Source organism: Lepidochelys olivacea (genome assembly GCF_965140295.1).
Source record: "Lepidochelys olivacea isolate rLepOli2 genome assembly, chromosome: 6".
Taxonomy (NCBI): Eukaryota; Metazoa; Chordata; order Testudines; family Cheloniidae; genus Lepidochelys; species Lepidochelys olivacea.
The window spans coordinates 46,343,085-46,363,083 of NC_140416.1; the positions used below are offsets into that span (position 1 = coordinate 46,343,085).

The 19,999-nt window shown below is 42.0% G+C and overlaps 1 protein-coding gene across 1 annotated transcript in view; it reads right to left on the minus strand.

The window, feature by feature from the left end:
* SHANK2 (SH3 and multiple ankyrin repeat domains 2) overlaps positions 1-19,999 on the minus strand; it is a 618,929-nt gene that overhangs the window by 297,319 nt on the left and 301,611 nt on the right. The window contains exon 16 of the mRNA XM_084631101.1: positions 12,983-13,096. Within this exon, the coding sequence (XP_084487227.1) occupies positions 12,983-13,096 (114 nt within the window). The remainder of the gene's footprint in view (positions 1-12,982; positions 13,097-19,999) is intronic.

The following is a 19,999-nucleotide window of genomic DNA, read 5'->3' on the forward strand; positions in this document are numbered from 1 at the left end:
CTCGTTTCCTAATGTAAAAATGTTGCCATTCACAATAGGGTGTCACCATCATGAATGAGAAATTAACAAGCTTCTCCTTGCTGATGGCTTAACAAGGAGATTTACAAAGACCTGAAACTCAAAAAAAGAGTCATACGAAAAGTGAAAACTAGGTCAAGTTACAAAGGATGAATTTAAAAAAAAAAGTGGCATTTGTAACTGTGTTGGACCCAGGATATTAGACAGACAAGGTGGATGAGGTAAAAACGTTTCTCGGATCAACTTCTGTTGGTGAGAGAGACAGGATTCTGAGCTTATACAGAGTTCTTCTTCAGGTCTGGAAAATGAACTCAGAATGTCACAGACAACTACAAATTGGAACCGATTATTTAGCATAAGTAGTTAACACATATGTTAAGGGACCATTGGAGGTGTAGTGGCCCATTAACACTCCTCCAGTCACAGGATGAAAAAGAAAGGCCGGGGACAGGTTTAGTGGGTTATAGATTGTTGTAATAAGCCATAAATCCAGCATCTGTACTCAGCCCATGATTTTAGTGTCTAGCAAAGTTAGACATGCCTACCACAACATGCAGCACACCTCATCCAGTGCACTAAATGCCTCAGTAACAACTACATGGGTGATACAAGAAAAGCACTATGCTCTTAAATGAACTTGCATGGAAAAATGATAAAAGACCGAAACACCCTATCACATGTGGGTGAAGGCTTTTTGCAAAGCAATTACTCTACCTCTAACATCTTAGTCCTCATCCTCAATGGAAACTTGAACCACTCCTTCAATCGATGAGCCTGGGAGCTTGAATTCATAACTTTGCTAGACACGAAAAATCATGGTGTGAGTAAAGGCAATGAATTTATGGCTTATTACAACAATCTACAACCCACAAAACATCCCCCCAACCTTTCTCCCAACCCCTATTACTGAAGAGATGTTAACTGCCACTTCACCTTGAAATTTGTTTTATCAATTTATGCTAAACAATCTGTTCCATCTTGTATTTAGCTGTGACACTCTGAGTACATTCCCCAGACTTAAAGAAGAGGTCTGTATAAGCTCAAAAGCTTCTCTCTCATATCAACAGAAATTGGTCCAATAAAAGATATTATCTCACTTATCTCTATCAAAAAACCCAAACAAACAAACAAACCCCAAACACAAGCACGTAGGGACAAAATTAGAAAGCCAAAGTACAAAATGAGGTTAAACTTGCTAGGGACACAAAGAGTAAAAAGAAAACATTTTACAAAAGAGCAAGAAGACAACCAAGGAAAGAGTATGTCCATTACCCAATGAGGAGGGAAAGACAATAGCAGAAAACACAGCAATGGCTGAAGTGTTAAATGCCTTTTTTGTTTCAGTTTTCACCAGCTTAGCAGTGATTGGATGAGTAAAATAGCACACATCAGTGTAAATGCAGTAGAATCTGAGGCTAAAATAGGCAAAGAAAAAGTTAAGAATTCAGGCTTGTCTACACTTACCAGGGTCCAACAAGTGGCGATCAATGCATTGACAGTCGATTTAGCGGGTCTACTGAAGACCCGCTAAATCAACTGCATATCGCTCTCCCGTCAACTCCTGTACTCCACTGGATCAAGAAGAGTAGGGGGAGTCGATGGGAGAGTGTAGTGTGGACCCCACAGTTTGTGGATCTAAGCTATGTCAATTTGAGTTACACTATTCACATAGGCCAGACATATATCAGTATAACTATGTTGCTCAGGGGTGTGAAAGATCCATACCCCTGAGTGCTGTAGTTATACCAACCTAACCCCCCACATAGAAAGTGATATGTTGATGGGAGAGCTTCTCCTGCCAACATAGCTTCTGCCTCTCAGGGAGGTGGATTGAGTACCTCCTGACAGGAGAAGCTCTCCCGTCGGTGGAGTAGTGTCTTCACTAAAGGTTTACTAAGACTTCTGATACTGTCTCATGTGACCTTATCATTAGTAAACTACGGAAATGTAGCCTAGGTGAACCCACTATAAAGTGGGTGCACAACTGGTTGGAAAACCATACTCAGTAATTATCAATGGTTCACAGTCAGAGTGGAAGGGCATATCAAGTGAGTCCTGCAGGGATCTGTTCTGGGTCCATTTCTCTTCAATATCTTCATAAATTATTTGGATAATGGGATAGAGAATACATTTACAAAGTTTGCAGACGATACCAAGCTGGGAGGGATTGAAAGCACTTTGGAGGACAGTATTAGAATTCAAAATGTCTTGACAAACTGGAGAAATGGTGTGAAATAAATAGGATGAAATTCAATAAGGACAAATGCAAAGTACTTCACTTAGGAAGGATTAAGCAACTGCACAAATACAAAATGGGGAATGACTGCCTAGGAAGGAGTACTACAGAAAAGGATCCCTTTCAATCCTATAGTTCTATGATTCTACAATCAGAACATGTTCTTCTGTAATTTATTTGTTTTACAAATTAGCACAAGTTAGACCAATGGAGATATTAGCAGCATAATCAATTATTATATGAAAAATCTGTTTGAGAGTGGGATTATTGCTTTATTGATTTAGTTTAAAATGTTTATATGCTTTGAAGACATAATGGTAAAATTTTATTCCTAGATTGTTCACGCAGTGCATAACAGTGATGGTGCTCTTAAACTCTGATTTAGCCTGAAGCATCTTGTAGCAGGCCAGAAACTGAAGCCTTAACTCCTCACAGGCCTACCTCACCCTATGATACATCACCCTCTCTGCTTCATATCTTCTTGGCTGTTCTAAGCAACAGTTCAGAAGGCAGTTATATATACACACACACACACTTGTGTGATGTTGTATGATTAAAATATGACAATGTCTATCATTGTTGCTACCACAGTTACATAATTGCAACAAATTTTATATGAAGTATGTATGTAAGGTATCAATGGAAAATTTACAATCAAATATGATTATCCTGTTTGTATGCATGCATCATCTTTGTATATAAAGTTATGAATATTGACTGTGTATCAGTATTTCAAATGTGTTTGCTCCTGAAGTAACATGCAGAAGGTAATTTTCATCCAAAATGGCCAGCACATTGTGAACGGACTATTCAAGTTGATGGCCCATTAAAGGGGACACAGCTTTTAAAACAGACCATAGAAGAAGCCTGTCCTCGCCCAATGGGCCTTCCTGTGGACATTTTAACCAGAATATGAGTAATGGCTGTTCCTATGACTTATCAAAGCATGCAAGGGCATGTGACTTGATCTGGACTCCATCCTGAGTCTGTAATTTTCCACAAACTGAGAGCATCCCTCCACATGGAACAAGATATTAAAAAACCCTGGAAGCATCTCTATTTTGCCTCTTTCCGTCTCTGATCTCTGGAATATGGACTTGCACTAAAAAGAGCATTCCAATCAATGGGCTGAGGACATTCTAATCTTTTGGAAGTTACCGAAGACTTTACAAGCCAGCAGTTTATGCCATCACTGCTTCAAACCTGATATAAGAACTCTGCAGTTGTTGTATGTATTTGGTTCCTTTAATCATTTTAACTCTCCTCTTTCTTTTCTCTTATAAATAAACCTTTAGATATAAAGGATTGACAACAGTGTGATTATTGGGTAAGATCTGAGTTATATATTGACCTGGGTATGTGGTTGGTCTCTTAGGATTAGAAGAGCCCTTTGTTTGATTAAACTGGTTTTAAATAACCACTCATCATTAAGTCTAGTGTCTGGGTGGTGAAACAAGGGCTGGGATACCTATGGAGACTGCATTTCTAACTTCTTGTTAACCAGCATGGTGAGACAGAAGTTTATTTTTGTTACTGGATTGGTATATCGTATGGAAGAATAACCAGGAGTTTGGGGTACGTCTGGTCTGTTTATCCTGAATCTGGTATTCTCAGCTGTGACCCACTGAGGCATGATGACATTACATCACCCTCATACCTTCTTCGTTGTTCTAAGCAGCAGCTCAGAAGGCAGTTTTACATATTTTATATGTATGCTTGCTATCTGCATTTTTGCTGCCATGACCAGATGATCCCACACTTTAAAGATTACTTTTGCAAATTAGATAAAATGGGAAGATTAATGGAAAATGCCAAAGCCCAGGATTAATAGGAGCATGAAAATAGCACAACTGCATTTGGATTTTCTGAGACACTGAAGAGTTTGTACTCTTCTATACAGAAGCTTGGTGGACATACAGAAAAGGAGCAGAAAGAATCATGGAAGGGAAGACGCATGCTTACATGACTGACTCACCACTGCAAAAATCCCAGTTCTATTCGAAGAGTATAATGTCCAAAGGATAGCCTATTCTTTGATTTTGTTTTTATATTTCTCCTTAGTTCATATTTATTTTTAGTTTATTTCGGTTCTTTAGGGAATTGTACTGCCCTTTTTCAGCTGATTAGAGACATTCCTAAGTGGCTCTTAGCAACCGTGAAAATCAGAGCGAAAAGGTTGAAGTGCATGTCAGCTGAGAAGTAGGGACAGCCCAAAAATTATACAAATAAAAATGTACAGAGTTAAAAGATATAATTGACATTAAAATTCAGATGTATGCTTAAAAACAAAATTTGCGGGCCTAAATTTTGCTTCTCAGAAGCCACAGGCTTAGGTTCGTTTGAGTTTTTTTCCTTCTAAATAAGACTTAATCCTCACATAATTCTATGATGTTCAGGGGAATTGGATGGATTAGGAGATTATTCAGGGAAAACAGAATCTTCAGACTTCTAGGTTACACCTATGAACTTAACTCAGGTCATTAGTGAAAGAAAACCAGTGTACTTTGAGGCATGTTAAGTAAACTGTGGAAAACAGGTTGGTGGTCTCAGTTCATCTTGCAGTGGACAGGTTTTACCTCACAAATATTACCATCATAACAGACACTTTTGTTAAAGTCTCACTAGAAAGACTAGTGACTGAATAAATGTGGATACTTTTCTCACCTGTACAGACTCGCTCAATCAGAGATGATTACATTGGCAGGGTTGAGTGGGAAGCATACACTGTTCAATGTTTTATCTGGTAGGTAAGTAAACTGAGGCTTTGCATTACCTATACTGTCAACCCAGTTCACAAGCAGTGAATTCACTAGAAACCCTTTCCCAAACTGCTGTTTATTATCATAGAGAAAACAATTGCTTTGTCGAGCTAGGCTAAGATGCAAAAACTTACTGTTGTAGGTTCATTCATTAAACTCTCATTACTTGAGGCAAAGATGGAGTTGATACTACAGTCTCAGCTACAGAGGGTTGTCAGAACTGCTTGAACATTAGTGCACTGAGCTGTTAAATCAGCTGCTTTTTTGTTGACTAGCTTGCCAACGCACCTCCAATCTAGTCCCCTTACCCACATCACTGCTCCTAGTCTATCCAGATATGAAAGAATGAAAGATTTTTTCCATGTTCTAATGTAGGACAGTTCTAAGTTAACACCAATAGTTTGTGTAAATGTGGTTTAAATCATATTCCTAAGCTTTTTTTTTTTTCAAGTCACAAGACTGGTGTACAGTATCCTTGCATAAGATTACTGTGTATAGTGCTTGACATCCACATATAGTATTGCAAGTGTACATTTTGCTTCTGGTACTATTTAATATTCTTATGTAGAACAGACCTTTATATACAGACAAAATTGTTTTCAGGACCTTCATAGAAAAAACTCACTATTTAATAAACTACCAAAGTTCATATAATACTAAGTAATTTATATACCAAAGGGTCATATACTTTATTGCTTCTGTTGGCCAGGTTCATTGCTCCACCTGTTCTACACTTCCATCCCCCTCTATTTCAGTGACTCCCTTCAAATCCCACCACCTTCTCTCATGACAGGGGCTCTTGGTGCCCCCCATCTCCTCCTATCCCCATACCAGGACCCCCATTCGACCTCCATGCCAGGAGCTCTCTGTTCCCCCTTCCTCCCATGCCAGGGGCTCTGAGTCTGTCCCCACCCCCCCGAGCTCTCCCAATTCCTCCTTTTCCCCATCCCAAGGTCCCCCAATCCTCCCTGCCAGCGGTTGTGTGTGCCCCCCGTCATTCCAGAAGAACTGTGTGCCCAATAGTTTCCCCTTTTTCCCTCATTCTTTTTTTTTCCATCTAGGCCTATTTGGTCCTCAAGTATGTGATGGATGCACAAAGGGGATCCATCTAGTAAACTAAAAGGGCCTCTACACCCTCAGCCCCCCTCCACCCCCCATTCAGAGGGGAAGGACCAGGAAAAAAAAAGAGATCAACTGATTCCAGGGACAACACATGAAAAAATAGGGATGGGAGTGAGGAACATAGATTTACACTCAGGGTACCAAGGGGGACACCAAACAGACCCACTGGTGACAGCACCCACTCCTAGAAAGAGCCCAGAGAGTTAGTGGATGGCACCCAGAGGAACTCCGCCTGGACACATGAATGGACAAGTCCACTGTCCCAGTTGCATGAACCTACCCCCACCCGACCCCCAATCTAACCCCTTCCTCCTTAATTGATACATGGCCAATTTGGCCAGTACCAGGAGAAGGTTGATGAAGGGGTCCCGTGACTTTATGTGGCCATGGATATGGAGTATACGAGATAAATCTTCAGCATGTCAACATTTTATATTGTATTGGGATTAAGGGCAGAGCTGACCTGTGGGGTGTTTTTATGATGGAAAATATTAATGGCTCACATCAATCATTTCTTTGATCTTTAGACAATTACAGAGATGGTTGAAGCTCATGCTATGTCTGCTAACCAGAGGCAAGGGGGTCTGTGTCTCCCCATTTCCAGTTTACAACAGAATTAATAGGGTTCTTCCCACTGATGCATAGAACATGAGATGAAGGACAAATCTGAATTTTCATTTTAAAAACATTTTCCAGGTCTCATGATAGTGAAAAACCGTTTAAAAACATGACTCAAGTGTAACCAATGCAGTGACATCTGCCTAAGTGTGCAGATAGTCCGAGCCGATAGCTCTATGAGGGATGAACTGCCTCATGCATCTCAATGGGGTATAAATTTCAAGACCCACTGTTCTGGGGACCCTCACAAAAACCATGGGCCATAGCGCAGGGAGGGAATAACTGGGAAGAGCTATGTCATGGTGTGTTAATCAGATTGTGTTAATCTGAGCGAGAGTCATTGAGGACAGTTCTTGCACTGGGGCAGACCTCCAGCTATGGTACATGAGAGAGAGAAAAAAGTCACAGGCAGCATTGGGGGTTTCACAATGCCAAGTCCACTCCTATGGAAGGGTCTCAATAGTAATATGGCTGCCCAAGGTGTGAACATGTTGTCTGTAGGAGGGAGATTTTATATCAGCATGGCAAGAACGATCTGCCCATACCATTTTATTGAGAACGTAATGTTTAATTGCAGTTTGTTTTTCCACAAATCAGCTCTCTTTCGCTCATTTGTGGCATGCCAATGACCAGCTATTATTAAACATTATTATTTAAATTTAATGGAGAAGGCAGGTTGTTGGGATATTTTAAGGTCAAGTATAACAATAAACCGCTGGTGTGCTGGCATGGTATCAGGGAGTAGGCAGCGGCACGCACTATTCCTTCGCTTAATAAATGAAGTGTTACCCCTTTCCCCTCCCTTCTCCTTGTTAAGTGTTGCAGCTGCATAAAAAATGTGGGGATCTAAAGGATAAGGAAGGGTAAAGAAGTGTTATCTCTTCCACCCCTCCTTTCCCAGCTACATAAGCGAGCCCTGGATCACGGCCCCTTCCTCCCGCCCCTGAGAACTGCAAATTAAGGGAGATTTATGGCAACAAATTGTTGCAAAGAAATGTATTTTCAAGGTAAAAATGCTTGTATGACATGTGTAATGCTGCGAACAATGGAAAGGGGTGGACATACTAACAGTATGGGTGTTCCTATTACTTAGTAAGGGTTTTGGGGGTGTTGTAACGTATGTAGGTGTTACATATTAACTTAAATAAAAAGAGTGTGATGTAATTAATCCAGTGCTTACTGGACAATTGGGTCCAGGGGAACAAGTACCGCAATAAAGAATCTCATCTACTCAAATCCGCCTCTGGGTCAGCCTGCTCCTTCTTCTAACACAGGTTACTTGAAGAAATGTTCTGAGATCCCATTTATAGAAAATGCTATGAAAAAAATCAGTTACTGTGCTAGTGGATGAAAAAAAGAGTGCTGAATTCTGCAGTGCAATATGGGACACCGTGAGAATCTTTTTTTTCTAAAGAACTGGCATGAAATCTCTGCTACTTTGCACAGTCTATGGTGTGAGTTCTCACAACTTGTGCAGGTTTGTGACACTTCATAGCTGATGTCCTTTAAACAGTCCCAGAAAATAGAATTAATGTAATCCTTTCACCAAGTGATCCTCTCACCATGCTTATTAACTTTTTTCCTATCTGATTTTTGCATTTTTACTTTCAGGGAGTATTGACTGAGTTCTGCCTGTAAAGCAGTCAGCTTACACTGCATTTGTTTCATGTGCAGAAAGGAAATGAAATAACTGCATATGATAATTAAGTCATCAACTGCTTTCAATACTTACCATACCCTGCCATACTTCAGTAATCATACTGTTCTAACATATCACATTTTTCTGATTCATCACTGGTGGCCCCTCATGTCATTACTGATTGAATACTATGAATAATTCCAACATATAGTGTTTTACACAATTAAGTATTACACAGTGAAGTATTTGTTCATTCAGACTCCAAGAGGGTGAGTTTGTTTTCAAAATTACCTACAAAACCCACATGTGAGTACACAACTTCACAGGGAATTATAGAAAATTTGTCCATTATGTTTATCAAATTATTTTTCCATTCCCAAAGAGAAAAGTGTATATTTAAAGATTATTTATTGCCAAAAATACTGCAAACAATTCTGGTCATTCATGTTCAAGAAACATGAATTCAAACTGGAACAAGTGCAAAGAAGGTCTACTGGAATGATCGGGGAACAGAGAGCCTAAAAGAACTTGGATTGTTTAGCTTTCCAAAACAAAGGCTGACGGGATATCATTGCACTCTATAAACACATCAGGAAGTAAATATAAGGGAGGGAGAAGAGCTAGTTAAGTTAAAGGACAATGTTGGCACAAGAATAAATGGTATAAACAGGCTATGAACAAATTTAGGTTGGAAATCAGAAGAAGGTTTTTAATCATCAAAGGAGTGAGGTTCTGAAACACCCTCCCAACAGGAATAATGGAGGCAAACCGCCTAACTAATTTTAAGATGGTACTTAATAAATTTATTAACAGGATTAATATAACAGTGATAAGAGGGTATTGGATTCAATGACCCAGGAGGTTCCTTCCAGTCTTATGTCCTATGTCATATCATCAGTGCAGTAGATAAACAAAGACAATGTATCTGCCCTGAAAGAACTTATAATCAAAAAGAGAGAAAAAACAGGATGAACCAGGAAGTGTAAAGATGGGGACGGCATAGGCACCAATACTTCAACTGCATACTCATAGATGGACTCCTGAACCCACATGGGGTGGCTTCAGCAGGTTCTGCAAGGCCATAGAGGTCCACCCACATAGATCCAGTTGCAAGACTAGAACCTTAGGGCTAGCTCCACAAAGGAGACTTAAATAAACAGCATTTCAACGCTGAATCTAGGTGCTCTTCTGCCTAGTAGAATGCACAGCCCCAAGTTAGACTCCTAGGCTCACTATACAATGCATGGGGAGAGTTAGGCACCTAACAATGGGATTCATAAAAGCCGGCAGGCTGAACAGGAAGCCACCTAAACTAGCCAGCAGAAAATGCCAAGGAGAGGGGTAACAGGGCCATGAGCAACCAGACCTAGTAGTTGGAGTGAGAGTCTACAGTCATGAGACAGGAGTTAAGATTCTTCTCGGTAAGGATACCAGGAGGCCAGAAGCAGCAGACAAACTAGAGATCAAAATCACAAGTCAGATGCCTGGAAATCAGGGTGGGGGCACAGGCAGGGCAGAGTGGAGCCCAGTTGTTTGAACAGCTTCCTGTTCCTGCTGCTGGCTTAAGTAGGGCCAGTGGGCCAATAGCCCACTCTGGAACTCCACCTGTTGGACCTCAGGGATGGACCCTCACACTGGGTCCTAGGTAAACAATTGCCAGCGGGCTGCCAGATGGAGGATTGGAATGTGGCCTCTCACATAAATCCTGTTGGCCTGGGTTTGAGACCTGTGGATCATTACAAGAGGTTGTCCCTCAAAGGGATTTAGGCACCCTAAATCTGGGCTGGAGAGAGGCACCTATCTTTGCTCAGGATTCACAGCTACGAGCCCTCTCTTGGAGTTAGGTGCCTAAAATCAGGTCAATCCTTTCTCAAGAGAAGTGGTGGTGATGGTACTACCACTGCCCTTATACTCTATAGATAAGAATAAGGCTTTGCCATGGACGTCACAGATTCCATGCCTTTCAGAGACCTCTGTGGCAGCTTCAGCCCTGGTAGTGGCAGGACTGTAGATATCAGCCAGCAGGGGCCCCAAGCCACCGGATACCACCGGCCCTGGGGTCTCCGCAGCTCTTGGGCTATGGCAGCAGCGGGTGCTGAAGCCCTCCCGCCCTCCACAGTGGGGCTTGGGCTCTTATTCTCCCCCCCAGGCCACCCTACCCTACCCGTGGGTCTTGGACTTCAGTTCTCTCCCTATCAGTCCCACACACACACACACACACATTATTTTTAGTAAAAGTCACAGACAGGTTGTGGGCTTCTGTAAATTTTTGTTTATTGCCCACAACCTGTCAGTTATTGCTACTAAAACTAACCAAGACAAAATCTTACCTTACTTATAGCTCCATGGCTAGAGCGATCACCCCAGATGTGAGAGACCCAGGTTCAAATCCCCGCTCTGCCTGATTTGGAGCAGGGATTAGAACCCGGATTACTTATCTCCCCAGTGACTACCCTAGGCAATAGGGTATTCTGGCATCAATCTTTCCTGTTCAATCTTTTGCATTTTGTACAAAATATTTAAATATTAATTGGAGCAGGAACTAGAACCTGCAAGCCACTGTGCTTTAAAGTCATTCCCACTCACACTCACTCTCTGGCTCAATGAATATTTAAGCATTCACACTGAAGCCTTCGGAGGAGGGTGGGCTTCAGAGCCCATTTTAAAGTGCTGTCTACACAACTATTTTTAGAGTGCTAGTACAAGCCTGCATGCCCAACTCTATCAGGGCTGCCCGGCGGGGGGGCGGGGCAAGTGGGGCAATTTGCCCCAGGCCCCGGGCCCCACAACAGCCCCCACGAGAGTTTTCAGGGGCACTTTGGCAGCGGAGGGGTCCTTCAGTGCCGCTGAACACACCCAGAGTGAAGGACCCGCCGCCACTTCTTCCACTCCGGGTCTTCAGCGGCAGTTTGGCGGCAGGGGTCCTTCCGTTCCATGTCTTTGGCGAAGTGCCCTGAAGACCCGGAGCGGAAGGACCCCCGCTGCCGAAGACCCCAGGCCCCCTGAATCCCCTGGGCATCCCAGACCTCTATCATCCCGGGCTGGGAGCTTCACTGCTGCGGGCTGTGTAGACATACCCTAACTCCTATCCCTGATTCCTCATCCCACCACTTCCTTTACATCGTAAAATAATCAAATCCTACAACACCCCCAGTTTTTCAGCATTCATTAATTCTTTAACAGTCTGGCTCAGCATTTCCTTCTCAAGCCTATTCTGTCTACACAAAGGTCATACTTGAACACAAATTATGCATGGGCAGACTATAATCATCTGTGAAATACTGATACTTTTTGCATGAATGCCCGTACAAAAATTATATTGTAATGTCTTTATATCCTCAAGAAGTTCTTAATTCACATATCAATCATCTAACTCACCTTAATAGCTCATTTAGACCATTTCATTGTATCCAGTCCATACTTCTAGATATCATTAATATACTCTGGAAGTTGTTATAGTTCACAGTGAGTTCTCAGTCTGAATATATGAGCATGTCCACATTCCCTTAAAAATAGGGAAAGTAGCTATGGTGCATTAGGTGCATTATTCTTTAAATAAATATTGTAGCCAATTTATTTTTGATTCATGAATGCTGTAATACCTGGAACCATAAACTGTGGTTAAATAAAATTGTCTTTGCTTTATTTACGGCACAGCCACATAGTAATGGAGAACTCAGCTCTCTGTGCCATGGTTAATAGCAGTACAGCAACACTTTTAAGTGGCCTTTGTGCTATGTACGTGGAGTATACCTTAGAGGCATTCAAAAGAGTATCATTTTTCAAAAGCTGCAGTTGAACACAGTAACAAATGTATTACAGTTCTCATTCTGCACTGAGATTACCATGGGCACAGGTATCTGCACCTAAATGTGTTCGTTTCTTGCCAAACATCATTGCATATAATAATAATACTGGTTTTAATTTTCAGAAACATTATCCAGCATTTGAAACCTGCAAACTACTAATTTTTTTTTTAGATTACTGCATTTAAAAAAATATAGCACTCACTCCACCAATCCCTAGATTTTTTTAGTTCTATCACTAACTTTTTGCAAACTAGGGTTTATGAAGAAGATCTTTTAGACCCTTAATTATAACTGCATCCTCAAAAATTTATGAAAGGTTCAAAGTAGTGAACAGATTTTTTTATTATTATAATAAATGGCAGTTTAACACATATTTTGTCACTATCCCAATTTGGGAGGCCAAAGGTCAAATTTCCTTCAAGTGCTTAATCAACCAGTGAGATACTTTTCACACACTATTAGAAAATAAAACTATGACATAGTGCCTTAAAAAATGTCTATAGTCATTTTCTCCCTGAGAGCTATACCAGTACTTTACAGTAGAGTGCTTTCTGAAAAAGATTGTTTGGCTTGGACAAAGACCAGGAAAGTCTGATCAATAAATACATCTTCACTGATCTTTATTTTTTTTCAATCCAGTGCTCAGCCTTATTTAATACTTCAATTTCCAGTGTTGCACAATAAGGCCATGTAATATATTCTAATTTAGGCCACCTCAGTGCTCAACTAGACACATTTCATTTGTTACTGTGCAAATTATTGTTGAATTGTATCCACTTACCTGGTTTGCTTTCGTTTGGTTTACACTGCACTTCCTCAACACAGTCTGCGGGAAACCATCCAACAAGTCCTCGGGTGCTGCCTTCCCAGAATCCACCTTCACCAATGCTTAAAACTAAATACAAAAGAGAAAGACAAATGGAACATTAACTTTTTCACCATTTTTCCTCTGGAATAAACTTAAATTCTAAGATTATTTAGACAATGGCACACCCATGAAAATGAACATAGCACAATAAGCCAATTTCTGCTTCCCAAAACATCCGCACAGAATCACCTGCATAGGTGATTCTCAGGTATTACTACTGGGGATGGAAGCAGGGAGCCTACTGTTGAAACAGAGCTTAAGGTGCACATATGACTCCCAAGGCCCCACCACGATCCTTTAAATATACTACTGTATTTCTGCAATACTGATGTTATAAATCATAAATCTCAGCAACAGGAAAGAATGAGAACTGAAGATGCTAAACCAATAACAGGCTCAGATTCTTGGTAAACTGGGTCTCAGAATTTATTTTTTTAATTACTCATAAATGTTATACTTCCTAAGGAAAAAGGAGATAGTATTTACATTATATAGTAATGAGTTCTTTAAGATGCATAGTCTCTATGGATGCACCACGTCAGGATAGTCTCTTGATTGGAGATTTTTGTCAGCAGTGTCCACAGGTCCACACCTGTGCCCTACACATCCCTGAGCTCCAATGTGAGGGTAAATAGGGAAGGGCAAACTTGCTGCTTCTCCAGTTCCTTCTGAACCTTAAATTCCAGAGTCAAAGATCCCAAAGCAAAGGGGAAGGAGAGTGGGTAGTGGAGCACCCTTAAGGACAACACACCTCAAAGAACGCCAGTTACTGTACAAGGGAAGTAAACTCTCCTTCTTTGAGTAATTGTCCCTATGGGTGCTCCACGTTAGGAGATTTCCGAGCAGTACCTCAAATACAGACGAGGGTGTTGAGGATATTAATTCAGTGCAGCCTTGCCAATGTTCAAGATAGGTACACTCTTGGATAAAACTATGGAGGTAAGTTAAGTGGTGAAGTGGCCATTTGTACTAGGTGGGTGACAACCCACCAGAGGTCTCATAACTTGCCAGGATGCATCCTGACATCCCATTTTGATACACTTTTGGAGGACACTGGATGCCTTTTCATTCTTTCCACAAAATAATTAGTCTGGGAGAAGCCCTAAAGGGTTTAGTCCTATCAAGGTAGAATCAGAGTATGGAGACTGGCTTCCTTTCCTAAGGAGTTTGGGGTAAAAAATTGATAGTTGAATGTCCTGACTGATTTGGAAATCTGATAAGATCTTAGGTAGGAAGTGAGAATGGGGATGTGAAGTCACCTTAACCCAATAGAACACTATGTATGGTGAATCAGCCATTAGCATTCCTAGTTCTCCTGCCCATCTGGCCGAAGTGATGGTTATGCGGAATGTGGTCTTGAAGCACAAATGAAGAAAGTAACAGGTCCCCAAAAAGTTCCTCGAGGCACTGAGGACTAAGCTGAGGTCCCCAAGTGGAGTAGGTTCTTTGAGATGTGGAAACAGGTTGAACAGAATGAATCTTGCAGCAGTAGGGTGAGTGACAACTCACCCTCAATCGGACAGTGGAACACTGTAATGGCAGCTAAGTGAACCTTAACTGAGGTCAGTGATAGAGCCATGATTTTTAAATTTAGCATGTAATTGAAAATATGTGTGAGGAGAGACTCAAGAGGAGATTATGGATCATTGGACAAATCAGCCTCAGAAACTATTCCACTTCTCTAGACGAGTTTTCCTTGTGGCAGGTTTTCAGCTTTCCAGCAGCATTATTTGGACCTTTAGACACCAATCTCCTTCTATGTCAGAGTGTTGTCAAGGAGCCAGCCCTTTAGGTGGAGAGACAAGATGTTGGGGTGAGTCTTGGTGCCGGATTCCTGGGTCAGGAGGTCTGCTGTCAGAGGAAGGCAAACAGCCCATCGCAGGAATTTGTTGGCCAAACCTATGTTGGCCATGACAGTGTTCTAAGGATGGACACTCATCTCTCATTTCAGCTTGTTCAGGAACTTAAGGAGCAATGGCACTAGGGACTAAGCACACAGCCAGACACAAGGCCAAGAGGAGCATCTCCCCGTGACTTGAAAGCATGCCCTCCCCTCAAGCAGAAGTGCCGGCACTTTCTATTGAACAGTATCACAAAGAGATCTACCTTTGAGGAGCCCCTGGTGAGACAAATTTCCTGAAATACTGTGTTGTTCAGATGCCAGACGTGGTCTTCAAGGAAAACCCTGCTCAGGGAGTCAGCTGCAGTGTTCTGTAACCTCTGTAGGTGAACCTTTGAGATTTCTATGATGTGAGATATGCACTAATTCCACTGAGGCAAGGTGGTCATAGGGGGTGTGTGTACTGCTGGGAAGGGGGACCCAGAGTGTGGGGCTACTGCTGGGGGAAGAACCGGGGGTAAAGGGCACCGGGGTCCAGGAGGGACATGGGCCTGAGGCAGGCAAGATACCGGCCAGCAGAGGACTCTCTAAGAGCTGGAATTGAGCTAATTCCCGAGGCAACCAGCAGGACGTGCTGTGCTGGTGAGCGTCGAGCTGCTACATGTGCAAATGAAGGTGGACATCAGAGAAAGCCTGTCCGTAGGCAAGTACTTTATGGCAAGTGTGGAGTCCAGAGTGGCTCCAACAGATTCTATTCATTGTACAGGTGTGAAAGGAGATTGCTCTGTGCTGAGTTGGAGGCCCAGAGTGTGGAACAGGGATAGAGCCTTGTTGGTTGTGAACTATACCTTGAGAAAGGAGCAAGATCCAGTTGCTGAGACAGGGGAAAACAATTATTCCCATCTGATGAAGACGGACTGCAATGGCTGATAGGACTTTTGTCAGGATCCTCAGGTCAGTTGAAAGGGCAAAGGTCAGGACATGGATAGTGGTCTTTGCCAATGATTAATCATGGGATTAATCATGTATCTGTAGAAAGGCTGCATAGCTATATGAAAATATGCATCCTGGAGGTCAAGGGCAATGAACCAGTCCCCTAGATCCCAAAATGGAATTATCGCTGCCAAGGTTACCATCCTGAACCACTGACTGTGGACAAAGATGTTTAAAATCCTGAGATCCAGAATCGGTCTCCATCCTCCTTTTCTCTTGGGAACCATAAATTAGAACCCTTTTCCAATGAAGTACAGGAGAGAATGCAACTCCTGATGTAAGAGACCCTTGTGAGAAGGGTCCCAGAAGGGGTGTAAGAGGGAGGGATGGAACTGAACTGGATGGAATTGAAACTACCTCTAGGTTTCATCTGTCAGAGGTGATGAGCTCCCAGGAAGGAGAAAATGGGAGAGGCAGACTCCATAATGTTGATGAAGGATGGATTGGTGCATCAAAGGATCTGGGTTGGTGTGACCCTCAACCAATGCATCAAAAACGGTCACTTAGAAGAAGCCATTGACTGATGTCACTGTGGAGGTTGGCCCCTTCTTAGGAAATCTGACCTGTTTCTGCGTGGTTCAGTCTATTTCATGGAGGTTTGGTAGTGGACAGAGGGAGACTGTTGAGCTGTTTGTGACTGACTGTATTTTCTCTTTGTTGCAGGTATATAGATGCTAAGAAATTGCAAAATTGCCCTGTCTTTGAGAGAGTGGAGGGATCAATCCGTGACAACACTGAAGAGCTTAACCTTTCAAACGGAAGATCCGCCATGGTATTCTGTACTTCCCTAGGCAGGCCAGAGAATTGTAGCCACTACACAACACAGCACATGACTACAGCAGTTGCTATAGAACTCAAAACTCTGTCCTCTGCATCAAGTGAAGCCTGAAAGAAAGTCTAAGTGATCATCTGGGCTTCTCATCTGGTGATGAGAGCTTGAAATGTCTCCCTCCACTCTTGAGACAAGTGATGAACAAAATGAGAGAATTTCAAGTAATTTGTGAAGTCATATTTCACCATCAAGGCCTGATAGTTAATAACTGGGAATTGTAGAGTGGCTGAAGAATAATTCTTACAACTGAGAAAGTCCAGGCGCCTAAGCTCCTTGTTGGAGAGGGCTGATCTAGACCAATACTGTCCATTTCTTTTGTTGACAGAATTGATGACCGAAGAGTTAAGGTTAGCCTGTTTGGAAGTAGGTGGGATGGTCGCTGGTGTTTGCCACACCATGTTGGCTAGTGACAATAAGGCATCATTGATAGATAATGCAATCGTGACTTGAGGAGTGATCTGGAGGATGTCCAGCAAGGAATGTTGAGGTTCTTGCATTTCCTCCAAGAGAATCTGCAAGGGCTCTGCAATTCTGAATGGCCTTGAAGTCATCTGTGCAGGATGGCAAGGTGCACATAACTGCCTCATCTGGTGAGAAGGTGGATTTATTGGATGGTAGTGACTCCCCTATGCCTAGCTCTTGCTCTTCTAGAGGTTCCTCCTGAGGAAGAGGGTCAAGAACCATCAGTGGCTATTGGTCTTGAAGGGTCCTCTTACACAGTAGTACCGTTTAGAACTGTTTGCCATAGGTGACTCAAGGATTCCAGAAACCCAATTCCAATGGGGCATAACCAAAAGGGATAGGACCCAAGGGTGCTCCTGCCAGGGCTGATGAATCAGATGTATACTGCGGGGGGTCCCATTCTCAGGATGGTATCTCAAGGGAGGAAGGCTGGAAAAGGAAGGTGATGGAATCCTGGACGGATGCAAGGAAACATCCTTTCCTATGTCTAGTGAAGGAGCTACAGATGTCAGTACCAGAAGCTGAGGAGAGAGTGGTAACCACTTTGGTATTGGGGGTTGAGTCTTCATGAGATGGTGTGATAGCAACAGAGAATAGGCTGGCTCCAAAGCGAATGTTGGTACCTACAGGAAAACTTTCAGCAGAGGGAATTTATATTTTTCCAGGATATGAAGATCTGCATGGGAGAGGAACCAGAATGATGCTGGTGACTCTGGGTACTGTTCCTTGGGATTAAGCATGTTGAGCAATACTGGGGATGGTAGTGATGAGCGATCTGTGCACTCCTTGCCGTGACACTATGAGGACAGTACAGAGATGATTCAAGTCCTTGTTTTTCAAAGAGTCCATGCATTTTGAAGAATCCAATTCCAGTATCAACACTGGTGACACCCAGCGTTGCTTGCTGGTAGACTTCTTGGAACTGGAAGTCTTTCTGGGTGATACCAAGGTATCAATACCACAGGAGGTAGGAGTCTCAGCATTACCCACACTGAGATATGCAACCTCCTTGTTCCCTGGCTTGAAGAGTGACCTTTCCTCTCTTCTGGGCCCCCTTTCTAGGAGATAGGGCTTCTTCATATTAGAGGATTTCAAAAACTCCCAAGGCTCTCCATATGTTCTTTGCTTACAGAGGCAAGGCTGACACAGTCACCAGAGCATTCTGAGCTGTTGACGCCAATGTCTCAGACCCTGCCAGTCTCAGGGAACACTCCATAAGTAGCAGTTTTAATCTGTTCTCTCTCAACTTTCTGGATCTGCTTTTGAAGCCAGATCAGATCTTGTACTTAGAGGGGATGTGAGACTCTCCAAAGCAGAGAAGCCAGGTGAATGTCCGTCACTGAAGGGGAAGGACATGTGGCAGGTCTGGCTGGGTGTGAAAGCCAGGATCTTTGGCACAATCCAGTAAAGTCCACAGAAAGAGACCAAAGTAGGCCCCAATTGAAAATAAGGTGGGGGACACCCCCAAAAGGACAAACTGTGTACTAAAACTAAACAAAGCACACTACAATAACAAGAGAAATACAAATGAGGTAAGGGATGAATGTGCTATGTAGTGGACCCTGACACTCCAGCTCAAACTGTAGGTGGCTGAGAAGGAAGTGGAGTGGCTGTAAGTTTGCCTCTCCCTATGTAGCCTGGTAGTAAATCACGAAGTGCAGGGCACAGGTGCATACCCACAGACACGAATGACAAAAATCTCCAATTGAGAGTGCATTGGTATATGCACATACCTTATACAGAGCACCCATGGGGACAATAATTTGAAGAGCACAATACTTTATTTAACGGTTAACTCCAGAGACTTGGAATCTGGGTCAAGTAATATGAATTTCATGGTGTGAGCATATAATGAATACTCGCATATCCCAAAGCTAATATACACAATGGGGGTACCTTTTGAAACACTCTGCTGATTTTCACAGTGGAAGAAAATGACAATGGGGAGTGAATGAACTTCTTCTAAGAGGAGGAAAAGATTTACTTTGCATAGGTAATCATTTTGAAATTGCTCTTATCTCTTAGCAAGGATTGTGACAGAGGACTTCAGAACAACAGTATAAATACAGTACTATTATCAAACATTTAGAGTAAATGAATTACAATAATTAAAATAACTAAAATATATTTTTCCAACTCTGATGTTTAAAGAAGCTCAGATAAATCACTGTACATTTAGTACCTCTCTAAAATAAGAAGCCTGAGATATTCCAAAGAAAAAATTAATACAAGGTTGTGTAGACATTTTAAATAAAAATAGCAAAACCAATGCCAAATACTTAAAATAGACAATTAATTTGATCTCCCTCTCACACACACAAAACTCCTTGTGAAAAATAATGAAACTTTAAAACTATAGTGCTGTTTCTGATTGCAACTGCATTTTGGAAAAGTGCAGCTCTACTGAGTTCAGAGGACTTGAATTTCAACTTGATTTACACTGATGTAAGTGACATGAAGAATCAAGCCCATGCATGGCAGGATATGTAGTACTTTCTTTAATACTAACAGGAATTCCAGTTGTCACACCCGAGAAGGCCAGTATAAAATTATATATGGTATTAATGTTTACCTAGATTTAAGGCAGTAATGCAATAGTAGCTATTTCTGATACTACTTATTAATGTCTATTAAAATAAAAATACTTGATAGGAAAATGTTCCTCATCTGTCAATTCTATTTCTTTTAAAGTTTAGATATATAGACCTTACAGAATGAACATTTCAAATGTCATGCTAAAAAGTAAAAAGTACAAACTTAAGCCCACAATCCAGCAACTGGATCCCCAAGCACAGACCCCTGA